Source organism: Austrofundulus limnaeus, unplaced genomic scaffold (assembly GCF_001266775.1).
Source record: "Austrofundulus limnaeus strain Quisiro unplaced genomic scaffold, Austrofundulus_limnaeus-1.0 Scaffold420, whole genome shotgun sequence".
In the NCBI taxonomy this organism is placed as follows: domain Eukaryota; kingdom Metazoa; phylum Chordata; class Actinopteri; order Cyprinodontiformes; family Rivulidae; genus Austrofundulus; species Austrofundulus limnaeus.
In genome coordinates, this window is record NW_013952822.1 from 160,830 (window position 1) to 181,240 (window position 20,411).

The window sequence follows — 20,411 nt, forward strand, 5'->3', positions numbered from 1 at the left end:
GTGGAGAACGTGCCAACATAAGCTAATGTCACTTTTGTGTCTTGATAAAGTATTATTGGTTCTGATAAGACAAAGAACTCATCAAACGATTTTGTGTGCATTTATTGTGAGACTGATTACAATAAAGTTACAGGTTTTCGTCTCTTTCCTGGGATAATCCTTGACCAAATTAAGAACGTGGTGCATCGAGGTCAGATAATTTGCTCATTTAAATAATTCACAAATTATCCATTTTAGAATATACCCAAAACCCCTACAGGTGCTCTTGTGCAAACTCCAAACTGAATTTTGTGTCAGTGAAGGAGACGAGGCCTTTAAATAAGTTTTCTGTTTGTAAAACCCTTTTATCACAGAYGCTGTCTGATGGTTACGGGACCGTGGTTGGCACCAGTGACAAGCTTCATTTGGGCTGAGGATCATCCCGTGTCTTGATGGACAGCCAATTGGATTTTCCATTTCAGGGCCGGGTGAAATTTTTTGGCTCTACACTTGACTTTGTTGTTCCTCAACCTTCAGGATCTTTTAAAATGACTGTCTTAGTGAGTCCAACCTCAGCAGCAATGGTACACTGTGAGAGGCCTTGCTTATGCAGCTAAACAATCCGACCACGTTCAAAGAGAAAAAGCCTTTTTGCCTTTGTCATCAGGAGGTCATTACACTGTGGATACCTGACAGAAAATGACACTGAATTCAGAATTTTGCGAAGATTTGTCTTTTTAAATGCTGTGGTCTTAAACATTTGATCAGCTGATGAACAGCCTATTTCAGCTTAATTGTTGTTTGCAATAAAATGCTTACTCTTTTTTTGGTCTCATTTCCATTTCTTCTTTTTGCATTTTGAAACTCTACTTAGAACCTTTTTATGATTCAACAGTGAAAAATGTAAATTCTTGCCAGTTTTCAAGGGGTCTTAATTATTAAGTTGCATCAAATCTTTTTTTGTCACAATCTCCAAATCTGAGCAGCAGGTTCAACTCCTTTTAAAGTGGAAGAAACCTCTAGCAGAACCAGAACTGGGCGTAGACAGGACAGGAAAGAGACACTGACACATGTTTAACCATTTATTTATTTTGGAGTTTCATGTTGGCAGATGCTTTTCAATCCAATGTTCAATGTTTTTTTGTTTTGTATCAGGCCTTAGTTGTTTTTATATCATTTTCTAAACAAAAAGAAATTCCTTTCACYTTTTTTATTTATCAAGCTTATAGTTTGAAACATGGCACATTTTAAAATTCATTTGAAATGATGTTTTAATTTTAATTTTATAGTGAAATTTGTAGCCTACAAATCTTACCTTGTCTGCCACCTCTGAGCCTTCCTCTTATCAAAGTTATGATCCAAGAGACAAACTGTGATTTATAGTGTTTATACCTTTACACCTGTATTATTATTATTATTATTATTATTATTATTATTATTATTATTATGAATGACAAAGAGTAGGCTATGTTTTGTGGGAGCGCTTTGGTAATGTGATTGTATTATATTTTATTATTTGTCATATTTGATCTAATCACTGCTTATGATACAATAGACCATAATATTTTAATGTATCATTTAAAGCACATGTGAGTATTTGTAATACAGAGCTAAAACGGTTGAGGTCATATTTGGAAGACAGAACCATGTAAATATAGCTGGGTCTGAATTCTACACTGCACCTTGGTCTTTTGGGGTTCCACAGGGTTTGATATTAGAGCCCCTGATTTTTTGTTTGACCTGCTCCCACGTTGGCCCACCGAGAAAAATAAATTTACCCCACAAAAGTTTTTTAATAAATAATGCAAATGACTTATTTACTTTTGCTTGCTGAGTTGTGTTTTGTCCTCTGTGTTTTTGAACTATTTTGACAATTCAAAATAGAATTTGAAACTTTTTTTAATGATTCATTCTCAGTTTTCACTTATTTAGTTTTGAGGCTATATTGGTCACTGCCCTGCATTTGACAGTGGATTTATAATATTTATAATTTCTTCACGTCAGCAACAATCAGAAGAAGCAGAGTGTAATTGGGGCATAAACACAGTTTCTGATTTTAGTACATTGATGCCACCACTAATTCTGGGCCGCACGTGAGCTCATAAAAAGCAGAATAGCTGCAGCTAAACCTGCTGTGTCCAACTGTGGAGATTCTCTGTTTAAAATTATATTGACATTATCTGCTTAAACCGGAGAGAATATTGCTCCTAATGATTTTAACTGCATTGCTATGGGTGTGATCTACTTGCTTTCTCTGCAGCTAAATAAGGACTTAATGTCACACAAAACTCTGCTGGAATACTTCCAGACTGGAACTCCACAGTTTCACTTACATATCCAAACAGGGTTAGAGAGGTCCTTTATTTTCTTAAACTAAAAAAAAAAAAAAAAAAGCTGGAATCTCTTTCTGTCCTCTGATAAAGGTCCAGGATATTAGATCTTTCTGAGCTAAACACCACAGTGATGTGGACTGACGTGCATGTAACTCAAAATAGCAGCCTCTTCCCCAGTATGAGCGGTTGTTAACCTGCCCTGCTGAGTGAAGACGTATCGTTGCAAGTCCAAACTAAACTTAAAATATGAGCTAAATTTAGATTTTAATCCAAGTTCAGCAGCATTAGCAGAGGAAAGTTTTAGCTAACCAGGATGATGTCATCATTCTGTGACAAATGTCAACACTAACCACTGCTAATGCTGGTGACGATGGTTTATAAAATCTAAAGCCAAAATGTTTTCGTTGAAAACAATATGGATGGTCCTGTGGTCCGGCAGTTTAAAGTGAAGTTAGGACACCAGCTGCAACTGCAAGCTTGATATATTGTAGGGAAGCATTAGCTGTGTTAGCGGTTGCTACTGTCTCAGGATGATGAGATCACAACAAGAGCAGAGCACCAAGAGCAAAGGCTGCATTCCATTCCGAAATACTTAAACAACTTCATACTTAAACTTCAACATTTACTGTGACTACAACATTTAAGATTTAACTTTTAGATTTAGATTTACATGTTGAGATTTAGCATTTATTATTTACATATAATTTAAGTTTCAAATAGTAAAAAAATAGTCTAAATTTAAGAACAGTGAGCTAAATAACAATAAAAGGTTCATGCAAAATTTTAAATTAGGACAATCATGAAATGAGCTAAATAATGAAAATGTGGCATTTTTTAACATTTAATMCAACACTTGGTGACCCATAAAAAGTAGCTAAGTTTTGTAAGTGTAAGCCATGATTTTTTACCTCTTCGACCTGATCATCTTTCTGTTCTGCCATTATTATCGCTCTTTGATGTGCCCACCTGCTTCTTCTTCTGTTGTTTACAGGCCAWTATGTTCTTTATCAGTAAACAATACAACCACAAGACAATAGAAGTAATTTTGCCCCCAGCAGTTCATGTATTGCATTGCAATTACAAATGAACATTTACATAGTTAAAAATGTGAAGCATCAATAATGTAACAAATTTTTGTAATCGACGTAATTGAGTATGTTGACTAATCTTTGCAGTACTATTGTATATGCATCAGGAATGTAATGGTAGGTCATGGTACAATACATAATGTAGGTCACAGTTTTACATAAGTTTGGTACAACAAACAACAAATGCTTGCATATATTTGTCTATTTTGGTTTTGTGTTTTTGTTTTAAACAGAAAAGTGTAGTCATGTTAAAATCATGGACAGCAAATAAAGTTTTTGACTGGTAACCTCACCATTAAAAATGTCACATTGTTCTGTCTTCTGACACTAACACACATGCCACGTGTCAAAAAGAAAGTTTGAAAAACATCAGAAAAGCGTCTCTCTGTTCTGGTAATAAAACATTACAAATAAAAAATAAAATACATCCAAAAATCAAACTTCAGTTAACTTGACCTTGAGTTGATGCAAATAAGACAGATCTGAATGACCTCAGTGTAGGAAAAGTTACACTTGATACCAAAAATCTACACATAAGGCTTGCCATAAGCTTTCTAAAGTGCTAATTATTTTATATAACTACTTGCCATAAAGCCATACACGTGCCTTTCATCTCACCTGATTGCAGAGCTTTTCCACACAGCTGATGTGTGACAAACAGGCAGGTCTTTAAGCTTCTCTGTGTTATTATGAACCAGCCATGCTTTGTTTGATGTAGAGCGTTTAGTTTTTTCTACTGCTTCTTTTTTGTTGTGGCTGTTAGCAAAAGACAGTTCAAGTGGTGATCCAGTTTCCTGTACTTGTGACAAACTGTGTTACTGTTAAAAGCCTGTCATGAACTGAAAACTGCTGGAACACCAGTGTCCCTGTCTACAGTAAAGCCAGTTTTACATCACTGTGAACTGACAGCTCCTGCTCCAAAAAGCTACACCTTCAAGTTGGACTGAAATCTGCAGCTATCCACACAAATAAGCCAAACAGCTTCTGGAGAAAAGGTGACACTCAAACAAGACAAAAGTTGAGTTGTGTGGCCACAAAGACAAGACGTATCTTTGGAGGAAGTCTAGGTGAGGCTGTAAATCTTAAAAACCCTGTCTCAACTGTCAAGCACGGTGACGGTAGCATCATGTTGTGGTACTGATGCACTGCACAAAGTGAATGGAAGGAGGACTATTTTTTAATTCTTCAGCTTCACCTAAAATCAACAGTGAGGCACATATTAAAACTGCTTGTAAAGTCTAGATTGTAAAATAATTCTGGGCTGGAAAAGGAACAGTTTAAATATATAATTAACACTCAAAATCAATATAACAATTTTTGGTATGATGGCTAGATGGAAACGTCTAACCACAATTGTAGGCACTTTTCCTGCCCAATTAGTGAAATAAAAATGTTAAAAGTTCATTTCATCCTAGATATAATTTTGTGTCTGTTTTCAAAAAAATACACMATCATCTTTCACTGCTTTGCCAACTAAGGCTTAGGCCAGAAAATCAAAATCTGAAAGCGACTGGATCAATTTCCGGCAGCTTAGKAACAAATGCACAACAATGATTAGAACTGCAAAGTCTAACTACTTTCTGACTGAGTCGTCCAAAAATCTAAACAACCCAAAAAAGTTTTGGCAAACAATAAAATCAATTTCTGGTCAGATAACAGCTACAAATTTACCTAACTCCATATTCACCAGCTCTGGTACGCTGTCTGACAAATCGACAATTCTCAACTGTTTTAATGAACACTTTATTTCCTCTGACTCCCTGTTTGAATCCACACACCCTCAAACGCAACCAGTCRACCAGGCCAGTATGTTTACACCGGATATTCCGTTTGTGCTTGACAGACCGGTCACAAACCATTTTAACTTTGTAACTGTGTCTCCCTCAGAGGTTAAAAAAGCACTACAATCCCTCGACACATGCAAAGCAGCAGGTCCGGACAACATAGAACCATTTTTCCTAAAGCTAGCTGCAGAGTTCATTGCTGAACTGCTCACGTACATTTTCAATCTCAGTCTCAACACAAACACAATACCGAAAGTCTGGAAATCAGCTTTTGTCAGCCCCCTACTGAAAGGTGGGGAAGCAACTGATGTCAATAACTATAGACCAATATCCAAATTATGTACTGTATCTTGGCGAAACTGTTTGAAAGACTAGTCTGTGATCAGTTAACTGACTTCCTTGAGTTTAACAATATTCTATCACCATTCCAATCAGGCTTCAGGAAAAAGCACAGCACTGTTACCACAGTCCTCAAGGTTCTAAATGACATCATAAATGCCCAGGAATGTAAAAAAATATTGTGCTGCACTATTTATTGACCTGTCCAAAGCATTCGACACTGTTGACCACAGACTCATGTCGAACATCCTGGAACGTTCTGGTCTCTCAAAACAAGCCGTCTCCTGGTTCAGCAACTATCTGACTGACAGAACACAGTCTGTTCATGTAGCAGGATCCTCCTCTAGTTCCCGAAATATTGTGAAAGGGGTACCACAGAGCTCAGTCTTAGGACCCATCTTATTCTCTTTATACAGTGTATATAAATGATCTGTGCAGTAATCTGTTAAACACCTCCTACCATTTTTACTCTGATGACACCATCATCTACTGCTGTTCATCCTCGCTCAGCCAAGCTTTCAACTACCTCCAGGACACTTTCAGCATCAYCCAGTCCTGTCTTCAAAAATTAAAACTAGTCTTAAATGCTGACAAAACAAAAATCATGATTTTTTTCTAACAGAAAACAACCAGGGAGCCTACCAACAATTGCAACCCAACAGGGACAACAAATTGAAATCTGCTCCACTTACAAATATGTAGGATTCTACATTGACTCTGACATTTCCTTTAAAGCTCACATCGCCAAAATGGCAACTAAGCTCAAACTGAAACTAGGTTTTTATTTCAGAAACAAGTCCTGCTTTTCATGTAAAGCCAGGAAAACATTAGCAGCTGCAACATTCATGCCTATCAGACTATGGTGACATGCTGTTCATGACTGCTGCATCAAAATACCTGCAATCCTTAGACTCCCTTTGCCACAGTGCTCTCCGGTTCATCACTGATTCCAACTATCTCACTCATCACTGTGAGCTGTACGTCAAATCAAAATGGTCATCACTCGCAGCTCGCAGATACACTCACTGGATATCTTTCGTATATAAAAYCCTCCTGAACCTAGTCCCATCATATCTTACCACCTCAATACAAACATCACGTAGTAAATATTCCCTGCGCTCCAACAATCGAGTCCTCCTGTCAGTTCCTCCTGTCAGAACTGAAGTAGGAAAAAAGCATTCAGCTTCGCTGCCCCCCTCAGCCTGGAACAATGTACAGACGGATCTAAAATTGTCAACACTCATCTCYCTTAGATCCTTCTTGTCCATCCTCACTGGTAACATTACAAAGAAGTTTGATTCATGCAGATGTTCTCTTGTCTCTACTTGTACAGTATAACTGTTAGTGCTGATCTCTCATCTGACTTCTTATTCGTTGAGTTTTTATTATCTTGTTTGAATTTGTAAGCATAAGTGTTTGATTGACTAATGTCGCACTAATCAACTGTTTAAAAAATCATTATGCCGTAATTGGTAATTATACGTTTTAAATGACAAAATGTCTCATTCTGTTTTTTTAACTATTTGTGTTTTGAATTGTTGTACATAAATCACTATGTAAATTTAAACTCTGATACACTCTGTAACATGTCGTGCGGACCTCTTGATCAGGTCACCCTTGTAAAAGAGATCCTGATCTCACTGGGTTTTCTACCTGGTTAAATAAAGTTTATTGATTGATTGATTGATTGATTGATTGATTGATTGATTGATTGATTGAACTACCTTCAAATCTATTTGCCGTATCGGCTAACAGCCAACCAGGGCAGAATTTACTGGCGACATACTGTAAACAATATGACAAAGTTCCTAAATGATATCACTGGCATCATTTTTAAATTMAGTTGAAAACAGCATGAAAGCAGCTCTACAGAACACTGATCTGTATTAATTTTGTTCCTGGAAATATACTTAGCACAAAAAGTAAGGAAATTTGTGTTTGTAAATGATTTAATTGTTGTAACAATGCTTCTTGCCAATAAATCTTATAGCAGGCACTTGCTTGGCAGCATCTGGTGGAACCAGAAGCTCTAAACAAGTGTCAACAGCAACAGCTAAATGAGCTGTTTGGTAGAGAAGATTTGGTAAACTTTTCATCTGCCAAACCCACAAGCTCAGTTCTACTACTCATCACACAAATGCATGTTCCTTACAAATGTGGCACAATTTGAAAAGGGAAATTAACAGGCTATAAGATTTATGCCCAAGAAGCATTGTTACAACAAAGAAATAATCTTCCAAACACAAACTTTCTTACCTTTTGAGCTAAGTATATATTAAGCACAACAACAAAAAAGATCTGAAACAGTCTGCAGTAAGATGAGAAACAATTCCACCTGCTTATCTGACCTAAAAATGCTGAAGCTGAGTATTTTTATTATGCTGTCTTAAATTAGAAATAAAACTAACTTTAGAGTTTGCATATTTGAGAGCTCACCCAGCCAAGCATTCATCTGCACAAAGAGCAGCTTTATTGCACATTGTCTACCTTTGAGTCAGCAAAGCCCTTTTTGGTAAACTAACATTTAAATATTATATATGCTTGGTAAAAAAAAAACCAAGACTTTCGAAAACAAAAACTACAAATAAAACAAACTACAATTTTGTGTACTGAGTGAAGCTTGCTTAGCTTGATAGTTCATGAAAACCATTGTTAAAGATGAAAAGTGCAAAATATTTCTAATAGCTGTCATTACCGTTTGCATAAAGCTCAAGCCATGATGGAGTTTCTGGATGCAAAACAGTTCTAAGTTTTTAACTATTCTGACGTTTTCCAGTTTGCATTTAAAGCAAAAGCAAGAAGCTAATCTCAGATTTGCAGCAAATTGGTCAGCAGTGCTGTGACGGTGTGTACATACCTTCATGTATCAGACTTTAGTAACACAACGTGGGTGGAAATAGCCTGAAGATGGGATGAATACGCATGTGTTAGAGTGATATAAAAAAGAGGAAAGGCTTTGCTGGACTTGCAGACTTTCACTGTGTGGTGTGTTGGATTAGTACACAAACAAAGAAAAAGAAAGAAAGAAACAACAAAAAGAAAAGAGTGTTTAGTGTAGAACAGAATACCTTGTATGTAACATTAGGTCCCACAAACTTGTACAGTGTACACTGTAACTGTATAACTGTTGATAAAAACTTAGATAACAAGAAGACTACCACGATTTTGCTTTAAGTGCAAATGTATGTCATTTTTTTATTTATCACTTTCCAAGTTTGATGGATTTTTTTTTTTTTTTTTTTGTTTGGACAAGAGATTCCCTGTCTGTTCAGCTGATTTCTTTCTTGATAGCAGAAATCTGCTCTGGACATTAAACCTGCATAGACTCGCCTTTAGCATGTCTCCTCCAAAAGAACTTCTGCATGATATTCCAAACTGAGAAAAGTTTGAGCCTTACTCTACTGCAGGAGGAGAGCTGATGTGCTGATGTGTTACTTTTTGCTTTGTTTGCTCTGCTGGTGCTTGGTGTACAGTAGTTTGCTTGTTTGCAGAAAATGTTGATTTACTTGATTTATCTGACCAGAAAAGGGTGGAATGCCCTCTCTGGTTGGGGATCTTTGTCTCAAGCACTTTTTGTATGTATGTACAATCACCGGCCACATTATAGGTTACACCTGTCCAACTGTTCATGAACGCAAATGTCAAATCAGCCAATCACATGGCAGCAACTCAATGCATTTAGGCATGTAGACGTGGCCAAGACGATCTGCTGCAGTTCAAACTGAGCATCAGAATGGGGAAGAAAGGTGATTTRAGTGCCTTTGAACGTGGCATGGTTGTTGGTGCTAGAAGGGCTGGTCTGAGTATTTCACAAACTGCTGATGTACTGGGATTTTCACCCACAACCATCTCTAGGGTTTACAGAGAATGGTCCGAAAAAGAGAAAATATCCAGTGAGCAGCAGTTCTGTGGGTGGAAATGCCTTGTTGATGCCAGAGGTCAGAGGAGAATGGSCAGACAGGTTCGAGCTGATAGAAAGGCAACAGTGACTCAAATAACCACTCGTTACAACCGAGGTAGGCAGAAGAGCATCTCTGAACACACAACACCTCAAACCTTGAGGCAGATGGGCTACAGCAGCAGAAGACCACACCRGGTGCCACTCCTTTCAGCTAAGGGTGCCACTCCTTTCAGCTAAGAACAGGAAACTGAGGCTACAATTTGCACAAGCTCATCGAAATTGGACAAGAGAAGATTGGAAAAACGTTGCCTGGTCTGATGAGTCTTGATTTCTGCTGCGACATTYGGATGGKARGGTCAGAATTTAGCTCAACAACATGAAAGCATGGATCCATCCTGCCTTGTTTCAACAGTTCAGGCTGGTGGTGGTGATGCAATGGTGTGGGGGATATTTTACTGGCTCGCTTTGGGCCCATTAGAGCATCGTGTCAACACCACAGTCTACCTGAGTATTGTTGCTGATCATGTCCATTCCTTTATGACCACAGTGTACCATCTTCTGATGGCTACTTCCAGCAGGATAATGCTCCATGTCATAAAGCATGAATCATCTCAGACTGGTTTCTTGAACACAATGAGTTCACTGTACTCAAATGGCCTCAACAGTCACCAGATCTCAATCCAATAGAGCATCTTTGGGATGTGGTGGAACGGGAGATTCGCATCATGGATGTGCAGCCGACAAATCTGCAGGAACTGTGTGATGCCATCATGTCAATATGGACCAGACTCTCWGAGGAATGTTTCCAGTACCTTGTTGAATCTATGCCATGAAGGATTAAGGCAGTTCTGAAGGCAAAATGGTGTTCAAACTGGTACAAGCAAGTTGTACGTAATAAAGTGGCCGTTGAGAGTATATTTTCTACTACTGCATTGTGCTTGTGAAACCTTTTATCTTTTAACACTCCTTGGTTTTATTGGTCAATTTGGGGTCCTCTAGCGCTCACAAGCTTTAGCTTGATTTAGCATGGCTTCTGGTTCACCTTTTCTTTCCTCGCTTCATTTGTCAGATGTTTACACTGTAAAAAATGAAATGTTGGATTTACTTAACCATGTCATGTTACCTTGTTCCACTTAACTGAGTTGAGTAAATTCAAAGCAATATACCAGTTTTTTTAGCCAAAGAACATATGTTGCTTTGACTTTACTCAACTCAGTTAAGTGGAACCAGGTAACATAACATGGTAAAGTAAAACCAACATTTCATTTTTAGAGTGTAGGTATTCTACTTACTTTAGCAATAATGGTTCATATGATAAATGTAGGCTCATGCTAGCTTTGGAGGCAAAACTGTGCTCTTACCCTGCTAATTGGACCTTCACACTCTGTTCTTATTGGTGCAATGCGCAATTAATGAAGATTGGCCACCAGGCTGGTCCAATTTAGCCATGAAACCTCCCACACTAAAATGACATGTGTTTCAGTTTCATTGTCTAACCACTGTGTGTGTGTATATACAGTATATATACATATATTAGGGGTGCAACGATACAGGAAATTCACTGTTCGGTTCGGTTCGATACTTTAGTCTCACGGTTCGATATTTTTTTGATACAAAAGAAGAGAAATTTCCATACCCTTTTAACTTGTAATTTATTTATATTAACTATGAACATTTGTTTAATCAAAAGTACAGTTTTTTAATTTAATGTTGCTGAAACAGCAAGTTTCTCAGTGGACCTGCGCTCAAAAATGCAGCCTAGGAGGAGTAGTCGAACACAGATCCACTGATCCTTTAACACAGAGCATCTTCAGAAGACAGGTTGATAAAGTCAATTTTTAAAAGCTGTTTTGTTCGATACAGCACTGTTCGATACAGGTACATGTATTGTTGCACCTATATATATATACACACACACACACACACACACACACACACACACACACACACACACACACACACACACACACACACACACACACACACCTATATATACAGTACCTTTCAGCAAGATTATAATCATTATTATTATATACATATGTATTTTTGTTGCTGTGTTTTTGTTCTTTCTGTTTCTGCAGGTGTGCAGACAGATGCCGGTTCTGCTGTCTTGTGTTTTCTTGATGTATATTTCACATATCTTCTAATCTCTCTTTCACTCTTTCCCATTAAAATTTCACCTTTTTCTTCTCTTTCTTTTTCTTCTTAAAAAAGTCTCCTATGATGAAGAAACTAAGAAACTAATATTCAGTTCTGCTTTCTACTGAAGTGGCTAAAACAATAATAAAAAAAAAATCATGGCAACACAAGAGTAATAGAAGCGGGGGTGTGCCACATCAGACAAGACCCAAGATGGAGGCTGTGATGTCCTTGAGACAGTGCAGCAGGATGTACAATCCAGGAAAAACAGCTTTTGGCAGATTGTTAAAATTTGGGATGCTTTTCACCATATTTGAAGGGGTTTTAGACTGTATTCTCAAGAAAATAATACCAAAATACTGAGTGTCACTATCAATTATAAATGCCCCAAATGGGGGAGAAACTGGGGATCAGAAATCCTGAGGACCTCCTTCCTCCTTCTGCCAAACAATCCAAGGGCTATTAGTTGACTTTTGTTATACGTACTGTATGCTTGCAGCTAACCCAGACACCCCCAGACAGTCAATCTGTTTTTATTTGGGCTGCAACTAATGATCATTTTAACTAATCTCCAATTATTTTTTTCCATTAATTGATAAGTCAACAATTATTTTTGTCACAACGTCCATCTATTATTCCTGTGGGTGCACCTCCTGTTCCAGCTCCAGTGCTCATCTCACCTGCTCATCATACCTGTGAATGTCACCCTGTTCCATCTTCAGAAAAACTAGGTGTATTTTTTAAAAGACATCAACTCATCAGGAAGATTCAGATTAATCAAAATAAAAACACAAACCAGATTCTTCCCACTTCCCACTTGAAGCCACTTTACAGCAGAAAGACATTCACTTCTTATTTTAGTAGGAGTAATTTTAATTGTGTGGATGCATTTTCTTWCCTGATCCACATTCCTTAACAGTTGGGTGGGATAATGTGTTTTCTAACCATCGGTAAACACAGCTCTAAGAAGGAGAAGCAGCAGAAGGGTGGAGGGATTTTAAAGAATAATGACAAATTTAAAGGGGTTCTAAATTATGCTCAGCAAATTCAAGAAAAGAAACATTTCTTAGCAGCAAGAAATGTTGACTTCCTTCAGAACTAACTGGAAGAGGAGTTAGTGGGAAGTGAGAAGAAGCTGATTTTTCTGTTTTTATTTTTGATTAATCTGAATCTTCCTGATGAGTTGGCACTTTTAAAAATACACCTACTTATTTGAAGATGCCCAGCTGTGACTAAGAATAGATGGTTGTGTTCTGCTGCTCTTACCACCTGCTGAAGGTCTTTTATGTTTACATGTGCAGCTGGTGGACCGTAATGTAAAGCTTCAGGTCAGAATGTGACGAGGAAGGTGAGAAAACTAGATTTTTGAGAAAAATAAAACAAGCCTGTTTTGTCTTGGAGCACAAATTTTCAAAGAGCCAGTTGATGTCAGTGAGTTCAGATCTCTGAAGGTAGAAGAAAAAAAGCTGAGATACCATCACCAAACAGTAAAAACTGCCCCCTCAACTCTTCAGCATTGTTCTAATGCAGGTAGTTTGTACAGATGTGTGTTTTAGTTGTGTCTTCCTTGTCTTATCTGTCTTCTTTCCCCTTGTTTCCTGTCAGCCTGTGGAACTTGTCAAATTCTGTTTTCTGAACAACTAATGTTTTACACTAGCCTAATATGCCTTTAAAGGTGCTTCCTGGACAATAAATCTGACTTGAGTTCAGGTCTAGGGTTGGAAACAGAGTAAATCAACTGTTTAGTCACACACWTGCACACTGGTCACTTTCACTCTGGAACTCATCTGAAAATGTTTTTTGCAAACTTTTGATTATTGATTTATTTTGTAGGAATATTATCATAGGCTTTGGTACTTTTGTTTAAAACTTCTTTTTAGATTAAAAATATATGCTACGGTAAAACCCAACTTATCGGAGAATCCGAAAAGTTGTTTTCTTCGTCTATAAAACATGACAGAGAAAATGTGCTTATGAGCTTCTGTTTAAAACCAGGTGTTAATACCAGAGTGAGAAGAGACTGGGTGTGAGGAAGAGGAGGAAGATGAGGAGGAGAAAGGGAAAAAAGCTACATACAAAACACAGAGACAAAGCAGGGTGGAAGTACAGACAGAAGAAAGGAGGAATAGATGAAGAGAAAGATGATTGTGTAACTAACAAGAGCCAAGTAACACAAGCATGACATCACACAACTTGAGGAAAGGAAGAGTAACACWAAACAAGCTTTACACCGATGTTTCCGGTAAATAGTGAATGTTTGTGTATTTTCCTGGTCTGGAATTAAACAGGGAATGTACTTAATGTTTTTKGTGCAAGATCTTCAATTTAAGCTGCATGTAACAAAGGAGGTACAGTTGTATTTCTGCGTATTCAAGGCGGCACAGAGTGATGGATCCTGGTGAACCGAGTGAGTAATTTTATCCACCACCAGGTGTGTTGGCGGTGCCTGGGGGCGGTGGTCAGTGGTGGCCTTGATTCCACAGAGGAATCCTCAGTATCTGCCATTCTCACAACACGACACAGGAGCTTTTTGTCCCTCACGATGTTGTGAAAAAGAAACTATTCAGTTGGTCCGCTTCCTCTCAAAACTGTCCTGATACTAAGTGTTTAAAATGAAAGTGTGAGAAAGAAGACTGGACCTGCTTTACCAGTAAACATGATGATGATGATATTGATGAAGTATTCAGATAGGACAGTTGTGGTTAAGGGAAGGTGACACAAAATCAATTTTTGATTTTACTTTAGCATAAAAATAGTTATTTTTAAATCAGTGAATCTAAATCTTTAGCATTATCTACCTTGTTTGAGTATGTCTGTGCACTTATAAATGAATGTCATTTTATACATTTTTTAATGAACATCTGTGTTCATTTTTGTTTTATTTTGCACAGTGCACGTAATTATGACTTTGCTTCAAGTGGCACTTTCCAGCTGCTAGTCAGCTTCTTCCCAGACCCAGCTTCCCCTCTGCCTCCTACCTTTTCGAACGTTCCCATCTACGGTGCGCTGAAACTCTCCTGCGCTCAGCAGAAAGCAGGCCCGGTCGTGTGGGTACCGCTCACGGCTGGTATTGGAGCCGAGACCCCCGGTGGCTGGGCTGCGCTCATCCCCAAGGACTTGGTCAATGGTGGGGCAGTCCTCGTTGGCTAGAGCTGCATTGGCTGCATCACCATTCTGCTTGGAGTCTGTTTAAAATGGGAGTGGGGCGGGTGAGCAACAGTGCATTTAACAAAAAGAAGGAAARGTATGAAGATTTTATTACCAGGAGAAAGAACTAAAATTGGTTTAGCAAAAATAATGACTAAAGGTTATTGTATAAAAATAAACAATTCACAAAGCATGCATTCAAAAAACAGCTTTTTTAATTTTCCAGGCAACTTTGTAGCTCCATTTCTTCTGTTTAATTATTTCTTATCCACATCAGCCCTTCCTACAAACTTTAATCTGTCCGACAGAAAATAAAAATAAAGACCCAGCAGACTGTAGATCTATACAAACCAGTTTCGCTCTTAAACTGATCTAAAAGAACAAATTGGGATATTTCAGTGGTTCTCAAAGCTTTTGTTAAGTCCCCCCCACCCCATTGGTCATCATTTCCCTCAGCTCTCCTTGCCCTCAGTGGATCATCCACACCTGTTCTTGCTTATTTAGCACAACTGTGTGTCATTTGAGTACTCAGAACTCCCTGTTTAAAATACTTCTGTTTCCCATRTTCTTCATCAGTTCTAACTCTTTATTGCCCTCTAGTTTTCTGAGCTCCATTCCTTAAAATGCCCCACCTGAAGTTGTTTATTCTGCTCCATGYTCTCCTTCAGTTTGAGTTTCCAACATAGTTTTCTTAGTGTCTGCTTTGTCAGCCTTTTGATGCTTATGTTTTAACTGATCTACTGACCTTTGGAGTCTGTATTATTTTGGGTCCTCTCATCACGACAACCTTGACCTCAAAGCAGATTTGCAAAAATAATCTAAAATCCCTCTAAGTGGCAGATATGCTGAGGTTTGTAGTTTTTCTTTCAGTGCCTTCCAATCCTTTTAACCAAACCAGTTTGACATAAATATTCTTTTGGGAATGCCTTTAGAATGTCAACAGAGTGTGGTAATCTTAGGTTACAAACTTGGAAAGAACAAAGTAATCAGTTAATTATCTTATTGCAGATYATACCCAAGAGAAGCTGCTCCATGTTTATATGGACTTCCCAAAAGGAACATCACTCAGACCCATCAGCAGCATAAACTCTGACAAATAATACTGCGAAACATTTTGCTGGTATTTCAGCTTCTCTTGTAAGAAACACTCCCCATCACATCACATCACATCACATCACATCACATCACATCACATCACATCACAACTCCATAGCATTAATAGAACCAGCGTTTGAAGCTGGCTCTAGGAGAAATGCTTGTATTACCTGACGTCTTTTCATTTTTTGCTTATATACTGACTTCAGAAGTAGTTAACCGTCAAAAACTTCCTTAAGTGAAATGTGCTCATCTAATAAAAGCATTGTGATAGATGGGCACATGATATTGATCCACATCAGGCATATGATGATGATATGTATTGATTTTTTTCATTTTGCCTTAATGCAACTGAATCATTAGTTATTTAATCAAGATATTAATGTGGATTGATGTATTGTTACATCCCTATAAACAACAGGACTAATTTCACCCTGGACCAGATCTGTACCCTGTAGGACCACTGTCTTTCCACTACTTATATTAATGACAGTTTTTACAGACTGAAGAATGGTTGTGTCATGAGATCTCAGTGTCCTGGAGGAACAGCGCCGAGCCACTGTTTAGGACGGGTCAGCTTCAAAGATTACTATCCTGCATGTTTTACTTGTCTCCCTGCTTAAGAAGATTAAAACACTGTGGCTGACATCTTATAKTGGACTGACTCCAAAAGGTAATCATTTGTGGATGTCTATCATTGAGATTTTTGCATTTTTGTCCTGTAACTTCTACACTGCWAATCACATAATTAAAATAGCTTACATCTAAGTTACTTACACTGTTTTGAATCAGAGGGTATAGGCAAAGCCATTTATTAGCATTTTAAATTAGCATTCAGCCATATTCTGAATAAAGTGCACCTATTTAGAATTCTTTATTAATGCATGTCTCCAGATTGCGGAAGTAAACCACAGTAACTGGAAAAAAGAATGCAGACTTCACACAAATCCCAGCTGCGATTTAAACTCTGGACCTTCTTGCTGGGCCAACCAGGAAGTGGATCAGTGTATCTCTTTATTAAACCTTGTGTAGATTTTACAATACAGTTCACATTTAGTATCCAGTCATACAGTCACAGTGTCCTCTCCTCAATGTTAATTTCCTCCACCTGATTAATCGTCACAGTATTYTAGCCTGTCTCTGTCCTTTCACTTGTTTCGGTTTATTGTACCTTAGACCTAGCTCTGCCTCCCAATATGTCCTGCTCTTCTTCAGCTGCTTCCCCTGTGCTGTTTGCTCCTCTTCTTCAGCCCTCACCCCTGACATTTCCACATCCTTTGAAGCCTTGGCCTTTCCTGCCTTGACAGTCCTGACTGTTCCTGTTCCTCCAGTGTTCACTGAGCAGCCAGCAGCGGGACAATCAGGAGCAAAACTCACTGAATCAGAAGCTATGCTTCTCCAGACTGCAATTCCTGAGTCAGTTCCAGAGTCAGAATCAGCATTTCTTGAGCTCCCAGTACTGACTGAGTCCCTGTGTGAGCCGGCAGTTCTGGAGTCATCTGTTCCTGATCCATCCGAGCCATCTAGGCCAGCAGTTCTGGAGTCCATGCTGGAGGCARTCACCTGGTTCATCGCCTGCTGCAGCTTCCAATGGCTCTGGCTCCTCGTCGGCTGCAGCCTCCACTGTAGCAGCCCCCACTGTTTCTTTGGCTGTGGAGCCTCCTGCTTTAGTCCTTATTCCTCTATCATCTTCTARATCAGGGGTGTCAAACTCATTTTCACCGAGGGCCACATGAGCGTTACYCCRGATTTATACTACATGSGTCTCCGCTACAYTGTTACGGCAGCTCCCTGGCTGTCCACCTGATCAGTTTCCCCSATCTGGATGGTCCACCTGTGCCCGGTTCTCTTCCCCAGGTGTTTCCAGTTCCTTGATTAACTCTCGCAGTATTTTGCCTGTCTCTGTCCTCACTTGTGTCAGTGAATTGTACCGCAGACTTCACTCTGGCTCTAATTTATGCATGTGCTTCTGCCTTAGTTCCTCCGGCTTTCTCTCCTTTTCCAGGCAGGTAGTAAACTCTGAAGTCTGTTTTGTTTTAATAAACCTTTGTTAAGCCACGTCCGGCCCTCTGCTTTCTGCACCAAAATAAGCCAAGATTTTAGCTTATAGCTCAATAAATAAGCAGTTRAGGTCCAGAATATATTTTTAGAGCATATGGCAAGAGATTACTTTAAAAATAAAATCACACTGAAGCAAAATCTACATGAATTGTGATTTCTGCACAGTAATAACTAACATAATCCACTGCAGGATTTGGCTTCAATTTGGACTTTACCCATCTTCCAGTCTGAGATCTTGTTAAGAAATTTTTTAAGGAGTATAACAAATACAAAATCAAACCTCATAAGCTTTTATTTGTCTAATTTATGACTTTAGTTAAGAGTCCTAACAGTTATCTATTRACAAGACAAATGCCAATGAAGGTTTTGCTCATTGCCCTTTGTTTTTGTTTGTTATATAAATAGTACTTAGAACATAGCTAAGCAGATGAAGACAAAGAAAACAACAGAATTATAAAATAATTGAGAATCTAAACTTACATGTTAGACAAGTTAAAAGCTTCTTGATGTGTTTCTCATGTACCAGTGTTTTCTCTGTCAGATGARTTCCTGCCACTATTTTTACTGCCCTTTTTCTTTAATTTACAGTCTTAATGTATGTTTTGACATTTGAATGAAACCTGTCAACCTGCAKATATTTTAAGCTCTCACATTATCTGAAAAGAAAACCCAGTAGTTTTCTATGTACATTATTCAGTTGTACGACTCATAAAATGCTTAGTTGATTGGTTCACTCACCTGCTCTGTTTATTTCAATGATCTCTTCTTGCGCCAGCGGACARTCTCCAGTGACAATCATGCTGCCGGATCCCACCATGCCTGGCCCGAGCACATTGCCCATTAGTCTGTCGGGAGAGGCTGTTGCAATGGCCAGAGCATCTGGCTTGCAGTAGTTAGGGCTTCCTGGYTGTGGTGCTCTTGGGATGTGCTTGTTCCTTTTCTTGGGGAGCTTTTGCTTGGCCATGGCCAGGGAATAGTACATACCAAAGTTGTTGACAATAACGGGCACAGGCATAGCAATAGTCAACACACCCGCCAAGGCACAGAGGGCACCCACGAGCATTCCTGACCAYGTTTCAGGGTACATGTCTCCATATCCCAGAGTTGTCATGGTCACTACAGCCCACCAGAAGCCAATGGGGATGTTCTTAAAAGTAGTGTGGGCTGTAGCCGTTGGATCATCTGGGTCAGCTCCAATGCGTTCAGCATAGTAGATCATTGTAGCAAAGATGAGGACACCCAGCGCCAGGAATATAATTAGCAGCAAGAACTCATTGGTGCTCGCCCTTAAGGTGTGCCCAAGGACTCGTAAGCCAACAAAATGGCGGGTCAGCTTGAATATACGCAAGATACGGACAAAGCGCACTACACGCAGGAAGCTCAACACATCTTTGGCTGTTTTAGAGGAGAGACCACTAAGAGCCACCTCTAGGTAAAAGGGCACAATAGCCACAAAGTCTATGATGTTAAGGGCACTGCGGAAGAACTCTGCCTTGTCAGGGCAGAAGATGACACGCAGCATCACCTCAATGGTGAACCAGATGACACAGACGCCCTCCACATATGTCAGCCAGCCATCTGTAACAACTTCATACACTATCTGTGAAGTAAAAGACAAACAAGGTTTTAAAACAATCATTATTCTGTTAATTTATTTATAAAATAGAATACTACATTCTTGGGATGGTGATTAAAGTGAAACAATGTGGGAGTAAAGTGCAAACAAAATGTGATGAGTTAAAGGCATCCCTGATTAGTTGTAATATTAGACTTTATTTGATAAACATATATTTAACTTAAAATAAAGACTGTAAAAATACTGTAGGCTGTTTAGTTTTGTAAATTTTTAAAAATATATATTTTAACACTGATGGAGCCATTTTATTTACACACAAAACATTCTGGGTAAATAATGACGTGTATAGGTCCTCGGTGCGACGCTGCTAGCGAACTATTTCCACCCTGAAGGTTAATCCTGGACAATATCTGATGATTGACTCTTTTAAATGAAACCAGAGAGCGTTGACAGAGAGGAGAAGGTAGAAATGACTCAGCCAGTAACTGAAAAGATGGATGGAGGACAACAGAGCTGCTTCATGGAAGAAGAACCTCAGCTTAGCCTGTTAGCTTTTGTTGCAACTCCATTGCAACAATAAAATCTGATGCATTCATACTGTACATACAGTATTAGCTGAAGAACTTGAATACATGTTTCTAAGGATGTAAAAGTGACTTTCTAAGTGTGTGGATGGGAAGTACCTGATATGTAAATGTTTGTACATTATTCTGACTTAACACAACGAGTTTCCTTATAATTTTCTTTGAATAACTTTTATCTTTCTGTTTTTAATTCTCAGCGTAGCTAAACTATTCTACTCTTGTGACCCTTCTAACATTAATGAGATGATTGTTTACGTTTAGGATCTGATTTAGCCTGACCCTTGCCTTCCTACACAGTTACGCTCAATTCTCGTTTCCCTTCACTGCTCCGTCTGGGATTTCTCCCATAGACGAGGATTTCTTTTCATTCGGGCCAATCAGAGAA

General features: G+C 38.6%; 1 protein-coding gene across 1 annotated transcript in view; it reads right to left on the reverse strand.

Annotated features, from left to right (window-relative positions):
* The window catches only part of LOC106529049 (potassium voltage-gated channel subfamily C member 3), a 36,910-nt gene that overhangs the window by 3,087 nt on the left and 13,412 nt on the right, over window positions 1–20,411 (reverse strand). The window contains exons 4-5 of the mRNA XM_014024382.1: window positions 18,605–19,466; window positions 14,542–14,748 (exon numbers count right to left, since the gene is read on the reverse strand). Of these exons, the coding sequence (XP_013879836.1) occupies window positions 14,542–14,748; window positions 18,605–19,466 (1,069 nt within the window). The remainder of the gene's footprint in view (window positions 1–14,541; window positions 14,749–18,604; window positions 19,467–20,411) is intronic.